A 21,388-nucleotide genomic window follows, 5' to 3' on the forward strand; every position below is an offset into this window, starting at 1 on the left:
ATCCTGTATAGATTACATCATAGCCCAGGAGTGCTAAAGCCTTAGTTTGGAAACTAATTCTTATATAGTATGGCAAAGATCTTCTGTGTACAGTGACCCAAGCTGCTAACAGTTGCAGAGTATAGACACAAGTCATGAGAGGGGTAATTTTCCCAGTCTTAATGATGGCATCTGCAATTAAGACCATTCTGACTGCACCTATATATCATACAGATACCAGCTTTTGTTAGTCTTTTCTTGATGATTTTGTCTCTGTGTGGTTCCCTCCCTGCTTTCTGTCACAGGTATGGAACACTAGTACCTGCGAATTTGTGCGCACCTTAAATGGCCACAAACGAGGCATTGCATGTCTGCAGTACAGAGACAGGCTGGTAGTGAGCGGCTCTTCAGATAATACTATCAGGTGAGAGACACACGCCTCGTTGCAGAGTTCTGTGCAAGCACGTTGTTTCCGATGCCCTGGGATGTGCAGAGGTTAGGCAACTGAAGGGCTCTGTACCCTTGTCGTCTTTGAAATATGCTTTCTTTGGTATAGAACATTGGAAACTACGGGAAAGGGATATTAGAAGCTTTTTTTACTGTGTTGTCTTTCATCCTCTGTATCTCAAGAGTACCATACTAATCAACAAGTTGCATTGCTCTGGCAATTCTGGTGTATGAAAGAACTGGCAAGTACCACTTTCTGTGATGTCCTCTTGTGATATTTTAATTGGGCTCTGTGTCTAGTTAAAGGGGTCAGATTTGCAGTAAGAGGCATTTAATCCTCTGCAGAAATCCTCCTGGGCTCTTGCCAAACTCTTCTTGTGTTACTTGGCACCTGGTTAAGTTTGGAACAGCTGGTTTAGAGCATGAAGTTCAGTTTGCTGTCTTTTGCACTTCTCCAGCTGCCCTGGTTGCAGTCTGAGATTTAACTCCTTCTGGTATCATGAGCCAGAATTTCTCCATATATCCTGCAGCTGCTGGTGGAAGGATGTCCCACTAATCTTGGGGTGCACAGAGCAAACTTGAGTAGTAGTGTACGTGATGTAGGGAAATGGCTCTGTTGTGCAAACAGGAGTAAGAGCAACCTCACTTTTGTCTTTGTCTTTGTCCTTGCTTTAAATAATTGTTTGCCTTCTGATAGACCTTGAAAGCTGGAGAGTGTAAGCAGAAACCCTTCACTTGGTGTGTCAGTAATAATTTCTCCTCAGTGAGAATGATTCATGCTACTGTTGGCCTGTGGACTTTGCTTGCAACACGCTATCTCTCCCTGCTTTGCATTCTGTAGGAAAATGGTGGTCCTTTAGTTGGCACCACCAGGTCATTGTGCCAGATTTTAATATAAGGCTAGCTGAGAGCATGAGCAAGAGAGCTGGAACTTCTGTCTCTTAATCAGGGGAAAAAGTATTACAGGCATTGTGTAAGAGTTCACTGCTTATATATGTTAGGAACTCCTCCACTTCAAATAGAAAAAAATAAGCCTCTGCTATTGTACTATGAAACTTTGTCTCCTAATTAGAGTAAGAAAGTTAAGTATTACAGCATTTAGGGAAAGATCTAAATTATGACTTGCAATGCTAATAAAAATAAATGCCAAGGTAGTGATAGCGCTAAAGAGGAATGCAGTTACTTTTACATTTACATTGGACAAAATTCCTAGTTGACAGATAAACTGTGCTAGAATTTCAGGAATGTTGGCAGTGGATCTTAATGGAAATCGGGTTTGGCATTTGTGTGGACAAGGCTTGTGCCTTACTTACCTGGTCACATAGTTTTCTCCCAGCCATTAGCAGAGGGCACAGATCGGTGGAAGAGTGATCAAGAAAGAGCAGGTTACTAAGTCATCTTTGTGGGTGGCTTGGTGCTTGGTATGTTTGATATTAATCCACTGTAAAATGCCAGCTGTTGTGTGTTGTCCTTTAGTAAAGGCTGCCTCCTGATAAAGAATTTGAAGTTCATCATTCTTGAGTTGCAGGGAAACTTTTCCAAAAGATGGCTCTGTGATTTCTAGTTGTGCCACTGCAAGCATAAGGACATGTGAAGGAGCTGAAAATTAAATATCTTTTTTTTCAATAGAGAGACTTCATGTATAAAACTTATTTAGGTTTTGTTTTAGGCCAGAAATTTCATGAATGTAGGAGGACACGAATATATAGGCGTCGCTATCGTTGTGCCAATTTCCATGTGGTAGAAACTGATCCACAAAGTTTAATCCAATCACTTTAGTATCTTAGTCTCTAGGGCCAAAGTTCTTAACTGCTACAGAAAAAGCATGGCATAGGAAAAAAAGAAGGGGAAAAAAAAAAGATAATTTAAAGCAAGAAAACAGAATCGGACTACATCATCTTGGGTTAATTTTTAAACAAGTGGGTGATGTGCATGTGTGTATTCGACTTCCGATGTGTGCACACATGGGGATCTGCTACTGAGCTGTTTAGATAGCATCTCTCTAGGAGATGGTGATTCAGGCTCACCTGCCTTCTGTACGTCTTCCAGATCTGCCAGGACTTAAAGTGAATTAAAGGATGAGATAATTGCAGACTGCTCTCTACTTCCAGAAGTTCTCCCAAGGCTATAGGAAGGAAGAATGGTAGTGGTTTTGACTGCATAAACTTTGTAGTGAGTTTTTTATTTAGTTCTCAAGGTTCTATTACTATTTGGTCCTTTGACTATTTAAAGAAGTAGAAATTTGAGAAGATTATCAAATCTGAGAGGTACCGGTTCTCCATTAGCACCAATTCTGTCAGGAAGTTCTCCTGTTACATTGTAGTTGTCCCTTCTACATGGAGGCCCATTCCCTACATAGCTAGGGACATGATAATTGTCTTCTAACCCCATTCAGATTCAGGTAAAACCTTAAAAGACGACCAGAAAATACAGGTCTGAATTAGTGTGATGCAGCCTGCCAGCACTGCTGGCAATTTCAGGATTGATGGCAAGGAATGGAAACACATGGCACGAAAGTTCCTGGCACAAGATTGCTCTTCAAACCTTTCTGCACCAGTTCATTTCTGGCATTGTCCATCCTGTTTACAGTCCTTGAGAGTCTTAGTGCTCTTGGACCAGCCAAGTGCCTTTGGCTGACCTTTGCCATGGAGTTACTTGCTCTGACCTTGCCTGGTGTGATGATACTCAAGTAAAAACTATTGAGATCTTCACAGATTCCTGAAAGACCAACTTCACGGATTGAAAAGTCGCCTTATGCTCCTCATTGGCCTCAAGTGTGTGCATGGACAAATCTTTTCCCAGTTTCAGTGACGAAACAGTTCTGTTCATTCCCCTGTTGTCCAAAGTGAGAGCAGCTTGTCATGGCAGGACAGCTACAATCCCTATCCACCAACCTTGGGCACACATCCACTGGATCTGGATCATTCCCTGGGGGACCTCGGGAGTATAATATGTGGGGACAATTTATCTATTTCTTTGTCTGTCTCTCAAGGAAAGCAATCTGACCTCTGAGCAGCTGTGCTGCTTTGAGATATGTCACCCAGAGAAGTTCCATGAACCACCATATTTCTCACTATTGCGAAGTTCATGTCAGTCTGAGCACTGATTGAATGAGCATTTAGGAACATTTGTGGCTGCTTTCTTTCAGCTGTGTGTCAGGGAGCTGCAGCAGATCCTGCTGTTAGAAGATTCCTGTATGAGCACAGTATGTCTCAGCCAGAGGTGGAACACCTCTAGACAATGCACATCAAAAGTATTTCAGTTCTTGTAGGCAAATAATCTTCCTTTCTGCATATCATGTCTGGAGTCATGTCAAAGAGCTAACAAGAACATGGAAAGCAAATAGATTTACTTCATTGTTGTTTCAAGTGTTTCATAAATATTTTTCAAGGTAGTGTGCATTTTATTGTCCATGCTAAAAATTCTTCACAAAGCCCAAAACTCTGGGATATTTACAGCTGAGAGAAAAACTGGGATACCGTGTGCTGCTTTTGGTGCTAGCACTTTTTAAAAATATTGGAGAATTAGGAACAGTTAGGTGAGAGGCAGGAATTATTTGAAAGCAAGAAGAAAATGCATTACAAAATAATAAACATAGAGTTCCCATTTTAGATGAGGCATGAGATGCCTCGATTACAAAGTAAACACACCTTCAGTGGGAGAGATGACAAATAAAAAGGGCTTGTTAATTCTTGTACTTTTCACCACTGTTATTGATGTTTTAATTTGTCTAAGGGTAGTCCCCAAATCGGGATTAGGCATGTAGAGGCACAGGAAAGGGCATGTGCCCTGTGAAGGTGGTCTTACCAATTGGAACAAGCTGTCAAGGGGATTGGTAAGTCTCCCACTCTTAATGTCTTAAAATCAAAGCAGGATGCTTTTATGAAAAATCAGCATCCATAAAATAAAGTTATGAGCTTCACCGTGAAGATAACTGGGAGATATCCTGTGTTACTAGTGCAGTAGGTACTAGACACAAGTGGTCTTAACATTTTTGGATCTCTGATGCATTTCCTGTATTTGTGGTGTGATACTGTAACATAACAGGGTTGTATTGAAAGGCATGCATCCGATTTAACAGCAGGAAAAGGAGTGATGGATGTCGTTTTGTGGTTTCTTTGTTGTTTCATCATAATTTATTTCCAAGTTTCCATTAACTACAAGCAAAGACGAAATTTTTTGTTGCAATGATCAGATATTCCAAAATTCTTAGTACTTCTTTCTACTGTCTTCCAGGCTGTGGGATATCGAGTGTGGGGCATGTTTACGAGTACTGGAAGGCCATGAAGAGTTGGTGAGATGCATACGCTTTGATAACAAGAGGATAGTCAGCGGGGCATACGATGGGTGAGGCTGTCAGTGCAGAAAGTACCTTGTATCTTCCCATCTGTCTCAGCGTCTCAGATCCCTCTTTGCTTTATCTTGGGTGTAAATATTAAACTCCTTATCTGTCATACCAAGAGGACCATTTTGTGGCCAGTAAATCAGGACCTTGCTAAAATATATACCTTTTTTCAGTCTTTTTAACTAAGTTAGTGTGCTTTGATGTGTGTGTGGTCCAGTTCTTTGGATTGTAAGATTATCCCGCCTACTCAACCTGAAACGTTTTCTAGCTGAACCACTGGTACAAGCAATCTTTCCCATCTGTCGTTATGTTTTCTGGACTGTTTACCATTAGAGACTAGGTGTCTGCACTCCCCCATGTTTCTCTTAGTTATTACCACCTGCTTTTTAGGTGGTTTACTTTGTTGACAGCACTTTTTTTATCCCGTTAAGCTCTTTAAGCTTTGCAAAGGGGAAATGCAAGAACCAGGTCTCAAGAGGAGAAGGATTGCTGTAATTTTCCTCAAACTGGTGTATTAGCTAAGCTGTATTAACAGTTAATTTTTTTCTGGAAGCACTTTCTCTTTAACAAAGCCATGGTATTTGTCTTTTTTTTTCACTACTAGGAAAATTAAAGTATGGGATCTTGTGGCTGCTTTGGACCCTCGTGCTCCAGCAGGGACTCTCTGCTTGCGAACCCTTGTGGTAAGAGGTTTCGATAGGGGTGGTAGAAAGGGCAGAAAATAGTGTTTGCCGAAAGCTATCTTGAGCCATGAAAACTCAAGTCAGTTTAGCCCCAGTCTCAAGATTTAGAAATCATTGCCAGGGGTCTGGCTTCTTCGTGTGTCCAACTTTTTTTTAACATTGCAAGCTATAAAGCATTAAAAATGAGAACCCATGGAGGTTTCATTAATTTTTTTAGCAGTTTTATTCTGTGATTTGAAGTTAATAACTACATCAACTTTTGAGACTTGTCCTTCTTGAAGTCCGTATGGCCGTGGGTTTACTTTAACCCGTGTTTACCTGATGATGCGGTAGTATATTGTCTGAATTGCTGACGTGAAATTTCTTAAAGAAAAGTAGTGCGTTCCAAATCTGAGGAATAAGAACAAAAACGCCCTTGGGATTGCTTTTAACTGGCTTTTCAGTGTTTAAGGAAAGAGAAGGTAAGGACTGGAACAGACAGTGAAATTGCATCATCCTTAAACAGGAACTGCTACTGTCATGTTTTCCATTGATACCTAGTGCAGATCTAACGATGATGTGCTTAAATTGTCATTGTGTGAGCGTTAACAGCATTCACGGTCGTGCTTAACAGTGGCTCTGCACTGGTCTTAGAATAATATGGAAAGCTTGTGAGAAAAATGCCAGTACACCCAAGGCCATGGAATGGTTCCTAGAAGCATTCTTCCATTTCTTTCATCCATAAAAACTTGCACTGTTGCTCATCTGACAGCACTTGTCCTGGGAATAAGGGAAGATTTCAATCTAGTACCAATTTCTCATTAAAAAAATGTACTAAATTTAATTTTTTAGGTAAGAAATGTTTGGACAGTGTTGGAGTTGGTGTACATTAAACATTTCCCTGCTGTGGCACGTGACTGTAGTCTGTGCCCTAAACCAAGACCATACTCAGGCTGTCAGACTCTTAACTGTGTGGTTACCCCTCACCAGTTGAGCTGCGCTACCTGTCCTTCTGCACACTCACTGACCACCTGAATTGCTACTGTTGCTGTAAATTTCACTGAAGTATTTTACTTCACATCTGTTGCAGGCTGTGAGGGTTATTGTGATTCAGCTGGTGGGCAGTAGATCATTAAGCCATGCTAACTCTTTTCCAATCATGTATTTGGACCATAAGTTACATTGTAAGAGTCTGTAAGAGCCTTGGATGCCTGCAGGTATACTATCTTGAAAAACCTTCTTGTTAGCCAAATAGAACTGCAAATAGTTTCATGGCTGAAATCCAGAAAAACCTTTTGTCATCAGCCACCCAGCTGCAAACTGTGGAACAGCTCTGCTCATGAGCGCGTATCCTGAGAGTCAAAGACTTCAGCTTGGTATTAACAGGGTTCCTGCTCCAGCCTGAGACAAATGCGTGCCTAGTAACCTGTAGACTTAATTTAACTGGTGTGATTTCCTCTGCACTTTCCAGCAGTGGACAGCCAAAGCGCCCCAGCTAATTATATTATAAATCAGAAGCGGTGGGATGGAAACACTGTAGGAATCTCAAGACATGGATACTCATAAATCCCCATTTGATAGCAGTGGAGAGGCCCAGAAGAGGGGGGGCATAGTAGTCTGTTGTGGCGCTTTTAGGACTTTTCATGTTTATGACAACAGGGTGTCCTTATACCCACTTATCCATGGTTTGATTTTTTTCCCCTTCCCTCGGCCTCCAAAATTAAACCTGGCTGCACAATGAACATCGTGAGTCTCCTGCTGCTCATGTTCAATTTTCGAACAGTAGGAGGAAAGTGCACAGATAACAAATGCTCGCTGCATGCCAGGTCCCTTCCAGTTTTGTCTTCCCTTAGCTGGAACAGCGGCCACATGAATTTGACAGAAGCTTTCCAGGCATGGAGTAAGCACACAATTGAGCTTTCCTAATGAGGTTCGAGTCCTTGCGGCCTCAACTTAGGGTGTGCAATCTATTTATTGCCACTGCAACAGCAAAGGGCAGGTGCTGTGTGGAACTTCTAGGGCAACCTTACTCAGCCTGCAGTGACTGGGAAGAAAAGCAGAGCTTTGGAAACAGGCTTTGGAAGTACCTTTCTCTCTCTTGGAGTCTCTCTGAGTAGTCCCTCTGTGGATCTGACTGCCCTAGTGGTATTTTTTAGCAAGGATTTCATTTACTTCCCTGCTACAACACAGGCTCTGGAAAAAAAGATTTCTCTTTGGAATAGGTGGGAAGATAGGTGTTTTAAGACAAGTTTGAATTATGGTTGGAAGATCAGAAAGGTTGCAATGGCTGAACCTTTTTTAAAATTTATCTTAAAAGTAGAATCTGGCTTTTGTATGTCTGTATTTTCAGTTTATTTTAACTTAAAATGCAGAATTTCACTTCAAAGCAACTATTGTGCTTTGCAAACCAAGCTGTGGTTTTGTAGCCCACATAAGACATATGCCATAAGACCCTGCCATAAGACAGAGACTTCTCATTTAGTAGCTAACAATTCTCTATGTCTAAATACTTTAGAAACCTGCATTATCAGTACTAAAATATTTTAAAGCATGTTTTTCTCCTGACTCTGGGCCCCTTAAAACATGTGAGTGCTAAAGAAAAGCGTGTTAATGGAAGAGATAGGGCTCACTCTGCTTGTGTGGTTTCTGTTCCCTTTTGACTGAAAAGGCCATTGCTTACTCTTAGAGCAGAGTAAGCGCCAAGAAAAAATAGGCAACAGAAAAGGAAAAGCATAGTAGGTTTGCTCTGTGATATCCAGGATCTTGCCGTTACCTCCTGTTAATTACAGTCTGAACTCTTGCCAAATCATCATGCCATTTCCACTCAGCCTTAGCGCAGAATGCAAACTGCCTATAAAGAATGCCCTTTCTAGTTCATATTTTTAGAACTGTTTAAGAGGAGTTATTACTGTGTCAGTATTAAGCTCTTTCCTCTTCAGTAATGGCAATGGTGCCTAGTCTTGAATGGAAAGTTCTCATCTCTCCCCCTGTAACCTACTGTACCTGGGAATGCTGTGATTTCAGGAGGGAGTTTCACCATGGAACAAGGAGGGCAGTGCTCCTGTCAGCCTTACCAGACTGAATTCTATGGTGGAGGGAGCTTGTGTTGTCCAATATTGGTATTTAAGGGGTAACAGGATAACCATAATGTAGACTTCCTGCAAGCCAAATACTCAGATACGGCAAACCCTGAAACCCACTGAAAAAGGGCTTGATTTACACTTTGTGGTGGTGATGTGCAGTGTGTCCCGTGTTTACTGAGAAATGAATGCAACACTAGAATCCAGGCCCAAGTTCATCTTCTGTGCTTCATCCCAGGTGCTAACAAGTTCATGAAGTAACGTGCTGTTTCTCCCACTTCCGTTTAGGAGCATTCTGGAAGAGTCTTTCGACTTCAGTTTGACGAGTTCCAGATCGTCAGCAGCTCACATGATGACACCATCCTCATCTGGGATTTTCTGAATGACCCAGCTGCCCAAGCAGAATCCACTCGTTCCCCGTCCAGAACATACACTTACATCTCAAGATAAATAACACTACACTGTACCTCACACTCGCACAGGTAAAAAAAAAAAACATTAAAAAGAGGCTCAAAGGTGACACTGGATGCAGCTGTGAGCGTGCTGCTTCAATAACTAGCTAGGTCTCTCAATATTTCTCACCTTGGCTGGACAGTAATTACAGTGTCCTGTAAAAGGACAGGAGTGGTTTTGATACCTTAGAATGGGGACTTTATTTTAGGATTTGGGGCATGCAGCAACGATGAGTTCCCCTGAGGAACCCCTTCTCCTCTGTCCGTTGTCATCAATAATTAAATCAGCTATCACGGCTGTCCAGAAGGAAGAGAGTTTCTGCAGAGAGAGTAGAGCAGCTGCTGCCTAACAAGGGGATGCAGATGGCCTGACCCTGGGCAGTTGTCACCAGGCAGAAAGGTTTTGCCAAGAAGCATCAGCTTTATTCCCTCCCTCTGAAGTGGTGACCGTTCCTCTCACTCTGCAGCAAGCTGATTAAAGAGAACAGTTTGGCTTGGGAAGGAGACACTGAAGCACGAGCCCAGGCAAATTAAATTGAGGTGCAAAATAATATATGCAAAATACTTTACTGATAGAGCCTAGCCCTCATTCTCTCTAGCACAGCATGGGTGGTGAATTGGTCGTCAGACCTGGCTGGTTTGCTCATTTTCTTACCTTTTTGTCTTGGCCAGCACAGTGTGGGGAAGACATGTTTCATGTAGGTGGGCTGGTTGTAGAGTGGGTTTGGTGTATATGAATGGGGTGGGATAGCACGATTGCCCACTTTGGGTACATGCACCATTACTATCAGTAGCTTGAGAAAAATGGCAGAAGAGCTGACAGGCTTCTGCAGGGAAGTGTCCACTGTGACGTTTCCCCATGAAAATGCTCTGTCATGAGGCACATCCTGTATCCTATTTGATTGGTAAACATACAGTGATGCTCCAGAGCTGTCGGGTCTGCCATTTTGATTTTCTCAAATGCTCTGATCAATCAGATGTTCTTTTAAATCATTAAAAGGTTTAGTACGAATGAGGTTTGTTTGGTTTGTTCTGCTTTTTGTTTCCAGGACTCATTTAAGCTGCAGTATTTAAATTATCTGCCAATGCCAGGACAAAAGAACTATCCACGTAACCAATACTTGCTGAAGAGAAAGGCTCTCAGACTTGTTTCTGGAACAAAGTTGGCATGCGGTTGATCTCAGACAGGGTCTACTCAGCGCGGCTGACTGCTAAAGTGCTGCTATATCAGAAGATGACTTTTATCTTTCATGAACAATTAACATTTTTAAACCTTCCCATCCCTTTCCTCCCTTGTCCCCCTTTTCCTGTTCACTCCTCTTCCCTTTACCCTCTTTGGTTCCCCTTCAAACCCAGTCACAGATGTCCTATGAATATATTTAAGATGTTGCCAGAATGTGTTGCTTTGCTGTTAAGCAGAAGACTTACAGCCACAGTGCACCCTGCTGAGACAGTCACTTCAAGGCGGGTGGGAGGGTGGGTGGGAAGGAGGCCGCTACTCTCAGGCTGAAATCAATATCCATTGCTAGGCCTTGGAAAAAGCATTCAGCTCTGAAGAGCAACAGAAACACTTATCACAGCCAGACCAACACCTCCCCACCCCCCGACTTCCCTGCGGCTTTTGGCTGTTCTGACTGCAGACCTATTTTTTGTGGAGAGAAGACCCTTGAAATTTGACTATTATGAGCCAAATCCATCTCTTTCCTCTCCTGCCTGCTCTGCTAACCCTTTGGAAGCTGGATGTGTATTGTAGTCTCCCTTAACATCTGCTTGGCTGGGGAATGCTAGTCAATGAAAAGCTAAACTCTTCTGCCGAAGTCCCAAGCATGATGGACTGGGGCTGAGATCCCATTCACCCCCACCCTAGGTGAAACATTGGCCCAGGGCAGTATTTCACTAGCAAAGGGACTGTCTGTACTATCTTCCTCCTGCTGTTCTCCCCAAAGAGAGTGTTTTGCTGATGGTTTATGAATCATGCTGTAAATTGGAGGAAGTTTGAGGCTGGGGTGAGAAGGGGAGCTGGATATTACTCCTTTCTTTCCTTTCTTCTCCCCTTAGAGAGGCTGCAGCTGGGTGCTGTAAGAGTGAGCTGCTAAATACGTCATGGGGCTCTCAAGATCGAGCCACCCTAGAGCAGAGACACTGCATATACACTCTGGCCGTGGCAGTAAGATTTTGCTCACTTGAGCATCTGTAGGGCATAGTCCCCTGGTGATGGCAGGTGGGTAACGTGAGTGCGGCCATGAGCATGAGCAGTTAGCAGTGGCTCCAGGCCAGTTCTGCAGCATTTCTGGGGCTGGCCTTGCTAGAAATCCTTTGAAGGGAGAGCCTTTGGTGTGCTTCTCTAACCTATGTGCATGCTGCATTGCAGTTTAGGGGCACAGGGTGATGAGTCCCTTTGCTGATAGCTGAGCTGGATCCTTGCTTTCTAGCTGAGGCTTTTGCAAATTGCTGTTGTTTAGAAGATAAAAATAGCCCTGAAGAGGAGAGACATGAGAAACAATGCTCCGCGTCTCTGAACTAGACAGAGAGGTCTTGAGGGAAACAGCTGTTTTTACAGAGCTGCAAGGAATTGCAGCAGGCCTGCGTCTGGATCAGGGAAGACTGGGTAAAGCAGTCCCTGCCTATTCCAGGTTTGGGCCCAGATCTTCCACTGCAGGTCTCAAATAACCCCCACTGCCTTACTGGGGAGTTGCTCCAATCCCGCAGTAGGAAATCGGGGTCATTCATTTCCAGGCTGGAGGGGTTTTAAACAGACTTTGTTTAAACACTCTAACTTTGGAACTTGGCAGATGTGAGATTTTTTTAAGCTATTATTAACAACTTCACTTTGCTGGGAAAGCAGTTGCATTGTTTCCGTGTGCTTGGGATGTGCTTCTACGACCAATGAAATTTTTCAAGGAGCTGGGCCAAAAGTCCCCAAAGCGCAGTCTGCAGGGCTTAAATCGTTTTAGTGACAGCTAAGATGGGCAAGAAGGCAATGGATTTCTGGAGGAAGGGAAAGCTGGTGCTTGGGGAATTATTGCAGTTCCTGAAGCACTTGGGCAGCAGTGTGGAGCAGCTCACTGTATTTTCATTGAGCGTATATCAGTAGTAGACCCTGTCTAAAGAGGGTCTTGGAGCCTGTGGTGACACTCCTGTTTTCTGTTTGAACTATTACTGTAAAAGAGTCAAACAGGTTAGCAGCTCAACTCTGTTCAGGTAACTAATAATGGGACTTAACCTCTGCAGTCATAGAAATTCTGAGTCTCAAGGCTAAATTCATCCACAAATAATTTTGGCATTATTTTTAAATCTAACAAGGTTGTTTTGGATTCCAGGCAGGTCTACATATCGGGCACACTGCAGTTCCAAAGCCAGAAGCGGCAAGGGAGCAGAGAGAATCAAAGTTAACATCCCAAACTTTGCTAAGTTCACGTTCTGAGTCTTAATGTTATTTGAACGTTGTTTCTCCAAGTTCAGTTATTACAAGGTCTGCAGCATGTTTGCATATCAGCAGGGGGTTATATGACCTTGGCTGCAGATTTAATAGTTATTTTCCTCAGTCTGGTCATCCGCTGTCTTTCACATTTAGGTTATTTTAGAAAAAAATGATCTGTTACTCCAGCCTCTGAAGGCTGCAGAGCTTTTTAATATTTTAATTGCATCTTTGTGGGCCGTATCTGCAAGGATGCATTTTATTTTGCTATTTGAGAGAACCAGAAGACTGGCTGGCCAAACACAGAGACAGCGCCATTGCAGATTGACCTTGGTTGTCATAGCCCTGCTGCTCCATGCTGCTAGTCTGTAACTTCTAAGTGCTGTTGGGTCTTCAAGTGATACCGTAGTTTGAACTGTGCTGTATAGAGCTGTTTAAGGTACAGTTAGTGAGCAACAGCTGAAATCCATTTTTGGCACAAGGAGAGAGCATTGTCTTACCCTCAAGAAGGGACTGTGTATGGGTACTTCATACAGAACCGCAGAAGGGCGAGGATTCCTACCCCACTCCCCAAGTTGTACAAATTTTCTGATAGCTAAGAAGAAAACTGAAGTTAACTGATCTAACTTGAACTTGAAACTGCCACAGCCTGACATTTGGTGGTGTTTATTGTGCACCCAAGGAGGAGCAGTCTGGTAAGTAGTTCTCCCAATGTTGGAAGTAAGTGGCTTTTTCAAATTTCCCTCCCTTAGGATATGTGTGCGTGTGTGTGTGTGTGTGTGTGTGTGTGCAAGAGTGCATGTGAAAGAGAGGTTTCACCATAAACTGGATGGATAATACCTTAGCCAGGATGGAGTAATTGTGGAGCTTCTAGTGAAAAGAACTAGAACATGCCTGCTGAAAGGAGATAAAAAAGAGCTGGAAGTGTCTGTGGGCTTTAAGTGTTGCACATCGCTTTGAAGTGAAATACCTCTTCTGCGTAGAGATCAGCACTTCTCCCACAAGTAGGAAGCTTACGGTAGCCTTCCTCCTTGGATTATGGGATGGAAAGTACTGGAGGTGTGGGACATTCAGAGCAGGACAATCTGTTATGGCCACACTGTCTCCTGCTTATGACTTCCTTGCAATAGGGCACAGTTTTGCTGCAAATATTATTTTATCCTCAAAGGAATACAGCTTGCTTTAAAATACGCAAATACGAAATAGCACGAAGCAATTTGCAGCGAGAAAACTTCTGCGGCTGTGTCCTCTAGAGCAGCTCCCTCTGCTCCCCCTGCTCCCCGCTAACATCCAGGGACAGACACATCCGCTTTTGGAACTGAAGGATTCAGGTGACAAGTTAAGAAGTCTACAATCAGAAATACTGAAATGCTTTACACTTGTTTCTAAACTGGAAGCTGGCCTGGACCACCGTGCTCTGTCTCCCGGCCACCTGCTCCTGCTCCAAAGGATCTTTTTTTCTTTTTTAATTTTTTTTTAACACTGACAAAGCTGGAGAGTATCATGGACATTTATCCACTCCCAGGTATGTGTTCTCTGCCCCTGCCTCATGTCCCTTTCTCAGTCTGAGCAGAGCTCCAGGCTTGGATCTAAGTTTTTTGGCATCCCAGCTCCAATGGGAAGCACATCTCTGGGTTGGGCTCTTTGCCTAACTTTGTTATCTTCCTTTCACACCGATTTAGATCTGCCTTTTATGGCTGGTGATTCCTAAATTTGTTTGGGGAGAAGTATTAACAGCTCTTTCTAACTAGAGAGGCAGACAAGAAGGAGCAGCTAGGCTTCCTACTGCGGGCTTGCTCTTGGTTATGGGAGGGAAAGGAGGAGACAAGCCAAGTGGTGGAAAGCTGGGAGGGGGTGGAGGGATTGAGATGGATCTCTGCAGAAGTGAGGACAATGCTGAAAACAGATCTCTTAGCTTGTGTTGTTGACTCAGAAAAAGAGGTTTTCTATGAAAAGTCATCAGGAAGTAACCCAATAAGGCCTCCAACTGTTGAACTCCTTTGTTGATGCCCCTTTTAGGTTGTGCTAGGGGCATGAGGAAAAAGGGATAGTCTAAACTACACTTGCCAAGAGAAGAATGAACTTTGCCAGGGTCTCCAAGTGGCATGCATGATGCATCTGACATGCTGAGCCTTGCCCTACTGTTGTTCACCCTGAAGCAATAGCAGCAGCTTCCCAGAAGGGAGAGCAACAACTGACCTAGCTGTCCCCAAAGGAGATCTCCATATGAAATTCCTCCATCCTCCTGCTGGCAAAGCCCTACCAGATTGATTGGCATCAGGGGGCCACAGTCTTTCTGTCCCACTTTTAATTCAGAGACTTAGAGAAGCAGCAGGTCCCTTGGGTGTGTTCCTTCTCCACCACCTCAGCAGCAGGTTGAGGGGAACAGCTGCCTGCTGAGGCTGAGCATTTGGCTTCCCCTCCGTTCCCTCTCACCACATTATTTTTTAAATGAGATGTAGCCAAACTACTGGCAAATTCGCAGCATCTCTCCCAGGGTGGGTCTTGGCACACAGCTGTAATAAACCATGTTTCGTCTTGTCAGAAATCTCTCCCCGTGACTTTGTGCTTGTTCCCAAAGAATGTTGGACTTCCACTCTTTTTCTCCAGTGGATATCCCATGGGAGTTGGCAACGCTGGTTAATTCTTAGTGATGTTAAACTGGTCCTCTCAGAATCAGAGGGATGCCAATGTACGTGGATATACCACAAGCCATAGATAGGTCTTTTTTTAATAGCCTATCACCCTAAAAGCTGTCCCAGTTTCTGCTCAAGCAGGAGCCAAGTGCAGCTGTGGCCAGAAAATCATCGTGAAACACCAGTCTTCATCACAGAGCAGCTCTGCTCAGACCTCTTTGAAGAATAACAACTTGTTGCCTTTGCAGGCAAAGTGCTTTAATCTGCTGACACTCAAGCGCTGGTGTACATCTGAGTAAATCTCCACGTGCAGGAGGAGGGCAGGCCGGCCTCTCCCAGGCTATTTGCAGTGGCTTTTACAAGGAGCTAGCTGTGAGAATTTGGGGGCAATTCAAATCTGGAGCTGCTTTTGAGCGTAAAACTTTGCTTTCAGCTGCTTTGTCTTTATCATGCGAGGCATTGCAGGGCTCAGCCTAGCCACAGTTTTAGCATGGCAGAAAAATAATGTGGACGTCAGCAAAGTGTAACAGATCCTGTTTCTCCCAGTCAGTCGTTTTACATCACTACATTTAGGAGAGCTGCCTGCCTGCCAGGCCAGCCTGCACTGCATCACTCCTGCTCGCTCAGGCTGCGGTGGGTGTGGAAGTGGGAGGAGTGAGAAAGAACGTGGTTTCTCCAGAGTTTTCTGTTTGTTACTCTGCTATATTTGTTATCTGGATTCTTAAGTAAAGAGTGCTTTGAATTTCGTGATTATGTTATGGTGATGTGTAGTTAATGTACTAATGTTCACTTGAGCTAGGATCATGGTAACAGTGTGGTTTGGTTTGTTTTTTTTTTTTTTTAACTGTTCAGAAAAATAACTTAAATACAAATACAAAGATTAAGCTGTGAATCTCTCCTGTTTTCCTTTTGGGGTGAAGGACACTGTCGAAATACCAAGCCTGTATCTTCCTCAAGCCCCATGTATGTAAGTCACACTTCTGCTACGCGTGCACTGTTCCTTTGGAGAGTGGAAGTGCTGCAGCCGTGGGGTGGGCGGCTCTGTCCCGAGGACTGGGTAGATGCAGCTTCACAGGATACACGGAGTCTGCAGTAGCCTGTCCCACCTCAGAGCTGCTGCTCATTGATGAATGTAGCATAAAAGACTATGTAGTTGGAAAAAACACTTATTCCTAAAACCACAGCATACTTTTTAATTAACAAACTCTGCATTCATAGCTGATGGCCTCTGGCTGGGGCAGATGAGCCTGCCCTGTAAGCCAGAGAATGGATGTGACAGACACGGAAGAGCTGGAGCTATCCTGCCCGTTAAAAAAGCCAGGGGGAGAAGCTATAAAGAGTTTTTATAAAGTGTTTTTCTGGGTACTGTTGCAAGATCCTGGTAGGAGAACCACAAATTTGTTTTATAAGCTAATCAGAATCCTGCTGTTCAATAATGAGTGAGTAATTGACATATCGCAGCACCACCACGCAGCTCCATGGCTGGGGATGCTGTCGTGCTTACGGCTCGCCCAAATTTTAACACAAGCACCCTTGCCCTCGGAATACCTTTCTCTTAAAAACTCTTCTTGGATAGCAGCCTTAGATCTTTCCATTTTACTTAACAGCCCCTTTTAAAACAAAGGCCACCGCAGTTTTAAGATCCTGACTCCTGGGGTGGTCAGAAAGCAAACAAACCCCGCACTCCCGCCATCTCTCTTCCTGCTGGCTCCATTCTTGGGAGCCAGCAGGGGACTGGAGATTGCAAAAGCTCCTGCTTTTCTGAAGCGCTGGGAGCAGGATTCCTGTCATTTCCAATCCCCATCTCTCCTTGTGACAGGGTTCCCAGCAGCCGTGTGCTTTGTTTGGCAAAGGTCTGGGGGATTTATGTGTATGTATGTATGTGAGTGTGTGTGTATATTATTGTTTTATACTACTTTAACCATTTCTGCTCCCTCCCTGCTCATCCCTGCTGTTGGATAATAGATTTGGAAGAGGAAATGCAGTGACAGGCTTCATGTATCATTTCAGATCGGTCTGTAATGTAGGATGCAGCTTGACTTAAACAACCTGTGACTGCCGGCACACACAAATGAGACCCCGTACCTTCTGCACTCACAGCCATGGGTCTCTGTGTGCACCCAAACACCATCCGTACTGCCCTGTCCTGTGTGGAGCAGATTCTCCTTGTGGGTAATTTCTAGCCATTCCTTAACTAGTCTTTGCTCTTCCTCTCCTTGATGTTTAAAGGTGAGCTTCAGCGTATTTATTCCTGATTTCTAGCACCGGGACAGTAGTGTGCTGCAGGGCATGAGCTGGAAAACTTCTTCCAGGAATTCTGGCATCACATCCAAAAATTCAAGTACCAAAGAGAGTCTTTGAGAAAGAAAAGCAATCTCAATTGTAAATTTCCACTGGAAAAGAATGAACATCAGACAGCTTATCTTAAATAGATTCAGTGGTTAATTACCCTTTCTGTTTAAAAATGTGTGCCTTATTTCCACTTCAAATGAAGGAAGAAAGTAGTGTTTACCATAGCTTCAAATTAACAGCATTTGATCGACCTACAGCTTTAAAATTAAATCTTCTGTTGGAGTTTTTTTTGTATTACATACACGCTTTCAGGAGTGGGAAGAAGGGGGAAAATGGACAGTTGTAGCCTATCCTAGGCTAGAAGTAATGTACTTCTTGCAAAAAAGGCTTAGTATGAATTCAGCGGTTGAGTGGTGCTGCATTGGTTTGAAGAGGATGAGGATGGTGAGCTCTTGGCAGAGGAGGCAGCACAGCCTGGGAAACAAAAGTGCTGAGTAGATGGACATGCTCTAGTGCTGCCGTTGATTTCTGTGGGTCCTACTGTCCTGGCAGCGTCCCAGGTATGGGCTGTGCCTGATTCTGGCAGCGTTTGTTCAAAGGCGATGTGCGGCAGAGCTCCCCCCATGCCATGGCAGACCTGTTGGCACCCAAGAGGGTGTGGAAATGATTCAGTGTTTGGTGGGAATAAGATGCCACTCCTGAGTTTGAGAGCTTGGTGTTCTGTCTGTACAGCTGTGCCTACAGAAAATTTCTCTGTTCCAAGACTCAAGTTGCTTTGTATGCTACCCAGGAGGAAAGCACTTGAGCTGCTGGAGGAGAAGACTAGCAGAGGAAAAGATCTTTCTTGTGCTTACTGTTCCATGCAAATCAGGCATAACCCCCTAAGGGGCTGCAGCAACCTGAGGGCTCATCCTACCCCTTGACTGGCAGATCCTTCTTTGGTTGAGAATATCTGATGGAGAGGGACATGATGCCCTTCTAGCAAGCTCCAGGCAGTGTGTGTGTACCAGACACTTTGCTTTGCTCTAAAGGAGCTTGAACGCACACTCATCATATCCCCAATGGATACTCTTTGTTTCTCACCAGTGTTATCTTCCCATCCTGAGTTTCATCTCCCAAGTGCTTTGCTGAGGTGCACCTGGCTGGTGAGAGCAGCTAGAAATCTCCAAACCAGCAGAGAGGTTGCTGAGCTGTGGGGCTGATCTGCTGGGGACCACTGAAGTTGGATAAGGAATATGATCAGGAAAACCTGAGCTTGAAAAGGCTCACCTGTACAGGTAAATAACCTTCCCACAACAGGAGAACAGATTTGGATGGGCTTTGCAGGGCAACAAGGCAGAGACAGTAGTCTGAGCAGTGCTGTCACTAGGGACACTGCTGAGGCCACGGTGATTTGCAGAAAATTGAACCCCTGGTTAACGTTACACAGCTGATGAGTCCAAAACTCCCTGTCCCATCCCCAAAGCATCCTGCTGGTTTTCACAAAGGCAGATCAAGGAAGGTTTCTCCTCCAAGGGAGAGACGAGACAGGGGAGGCTGCTGGACCGTCTCTGTTTCTGGTGTGTCAACTCTGAAAGGGCAGTGCCGGCAAAATGCTCTGACCTTTCTAGCTGCGGAGGCATCTGCAAGCAGCTCTGCCTGCTTCTCCGGCAGAGGGAAAAGGGTCAGTGGCTGCTAAGCAATGCATCTTTTCACCTACATTTCTTTAAGCTGCTTGTTGCTTCCTTGTGGATTTTGTGCTAGTTTGGAATAGTGCTGGGCAAACACCAAGAGGCAGCACTGAAGACTGTGTCCTCTCCAGGGGTTTCCATCTCATCTTGGAAAAGGGGATGAACTGTCACAGTGCATCTTCACCACTGTTGTATTTCCCATTCCTGCAGAAATCCTCATGCCATTTTTCTGTGGATTTTTTTGGAGTGAGGTTCCACACGGTTGGCTTGTGCCTCGTCCTGGGTGAGCTGGAAGAGGAGGCAGGAGGTGCTCTGCTGTTGCAGCAGAGCTGGCTCTGTCTTTCCCCTCTACACAACTTCCTTGGAGCAGGCTGGATCCTGGCTCTGCCCACTCTGTCTGGGACCCTGCACAGCACCACGCCATAAGCTCAGGGGAAGCACTTAGGAGAACACAGAGCTCCAAACAGGATCTTGATCCTCCTGGCCTTGGCAAATGCCATCACTGTGCAGGATGTGTGATGGGTTCAGCTCTTCTTGCTGCTCTGCCTCTTCCAGTCCTCCTGGGTTTCTTCGCATGCCCCACGTACTGTGTGTGCGAAACTTGGAGGAGAGGAGGCATCTGATCATCCCATGGGCATGAAGTGCTGGGAGTGGCCTGGGGCTGTGTCTGGGGACCAGGGACCAGCAGCAAGACAAGAGTGGGACAGGAGCGCCCAGGTAGGAAGGGATGAGGGTGGTTTGTGGGCTCCCAGACGCTTTCACAGCCAAGGAAGATGTTTTAGCCAGGGAGTCCTTGCTTGGAGGCACGGGAGGAATAGGGATGCCTGTAAATTATGGAGACCAACTCCCTTTGCAGCACAGAGCAGCAGGTGTTTCTCACTGGCACTCGTCTCTGCCTTACCATGTGTCGTCGTCACCGGGTCAGGTCACAGGAGTGTTTCCAATTAACCCAGCTCTCTTGTGGCCCTTAATTGGCACCCCAGGCTTTCCTCCTCCTCCTCCTTCCTTGCCCAGCACATGTTTCTCACCTGTATATCTGTTGCTTAAACCTACACTCTTGGCATCCCAGCTGTGGCTGGGAACCCACAGCAGTAACCCAGATTTAGCCCCTAAATCAAGGCAGCAGCCACCCCCCCTGGCTTGGAGCAGTGTCCTGGGGACATCCCTGCTCGATCTCCGACATCAGGCTGTGTGGCTGGAGAAGGGCTGTGGCTGCGGGGCCAGGTGCTGGGCTTGAGGATGGGTAAGGGCTTCAGTGCAGAGGGGCTGGGAAGCTCCAGGAGGGTTTTTAGGTGAGTACTTGCCGGGATGATTCAAGACGGGGCGAGATGGCTGCTACTGTTTCCTCCTCTTCCTATGGCAAAGACCACTGGACTGGGCACATTCAGCCCTCCAGGTGGTGGTCCCAGAGACAAGCCGTGTACTTGAATGGCCAGAATGGGAGCATTCCTATGCGACACAGCATAGCTGGGCTTATTGTCCTGTCTGAGCTTTGCTGTTCTGCTCTCTCTTAGCACAGGGTGAGTCTTGGGAGCATTCTGGGCTGCTCCACAGCACTGCAAGTGCTTTTGGCATGGCTGGTACCTGCAGGCTGCATGTCCTCCTACCAGATCATCTCACCTATGGCCTTGCCTGATAAATGGATCTTCATTCTGCTGCTCTGGGAGCTAAATGGGACCGTACCTCGAAGAGCTGTGTCTCCCTGCAGGTCTCTCCCTGTCACTGAGGTCTTTGCAGCTGCCCAAGCCCAACTACGCAAAGGTAAAGGTGGTGGCCCCATGAGACATGGAGAAACCGATTCTAAGCAAGACACAGGAGCTCTTGAGCAGGTGCCTGCCCTGGGAAGAGCTGAACACCAGCAGGATGAGAAGGGCTCATGGCTGGGGGAGAGGGCATGGTGTTTTCAAGGAGAGCTGGATACTCATGCGGAGGAGAGGAGACAGCAGCTGGAGCATCTCCTGTGATGAGGCACCCAGGCTCTCCGTCACCCAAGAAGCCCCAGCTGGGGCTGGGCACAGCAGGCCCAGAGATACCCATACCTGTAAGGCTCTGCCAGCTCAGCTCCTCTGACCCCATCCCTGCAGGACCCCTTTTGATGTGGGGTCAGCCAGGACCTGTCCCTTTTAAGCCCTCGGAGCTGTTGCCAGCGTGGCTTAGTGGGGTCCCCATCCTTTCAACTGGCTGCTCTGCAAATTAAGAGCTTGCTATTAGGCTGCTAATTAAAGGCACTTCATTAGCAGCAGGGGAGGCAACTCCTGGCCGCAGCAAAATTGGATTCCTCTGAGCTTCCATGAGCCGAGTCTTTCCTCTGTGGGGCTGCGTCCCTCCGTGCCCGGGGACGGCAGCTGCCCCGACCTGCGACCGTGTGTGCTCCTGGCCGCGCTGCCCGAGCGGCAGAGGAGGGGCG

The 21,388-nt window shown here is 45.5% G+C and overlaps 1 protein-coding gene across 4 annotated transcripts in view; it reads left to right on the top strand.

Annotated features, from left to right (window-relative positions):
• BTRC (beta-transducin repeat containing E3 ubiquitin protein ligase) overlaps positions 1-15,836 on the top strand; it is a 121,840-nt gene extending 106,004 nt beyond the window's left edge. For all 4 annotated transcript variants that reach the window (XM_054071520.1, XM_054071522.1, XM_054071521.1 and 1 more), the window contains 5 exons: positions 285-403; positions 4,663-4,773; positions 5,376-5,454; positions 8,802-8,995; positions 10,015-15,836. In XM_054071520.1, the coding sequence (XP_053927495.1) occupies positions 285-403; positions 4,663-4,773; positions 5,376-5,454; positions 8,802-8,963 (471 nt within the window). In that variant the 3' untranslated portion in view covers positions 8,964-8,995; positions 10,015-15,836. The remainder of the gene's footprint in view (positions 1-284; positions 404-4,662; positions 4,774-5,375; positions 5,455-8,801; positions 8,996-10,014) is intronic.
• Positions 15,837-21,388: the final 5,552 nt, after the last annotated feature.

The sequence above is a fragment of the Cuculus canorus genome, chromosome 7, assembly GCF_017976375.1.
Source record: "Cuculus canorus isolate bCucCan1 chromosome 7, bCucCan1.pri, whole genome shotgun sequence".
Classification (NCBI taxonomy): Eukaryota; Metazoa; Chordata; class Aves; order Cuculiformes; family Cuculidae; genus Cuculus; species Cuculus canorus.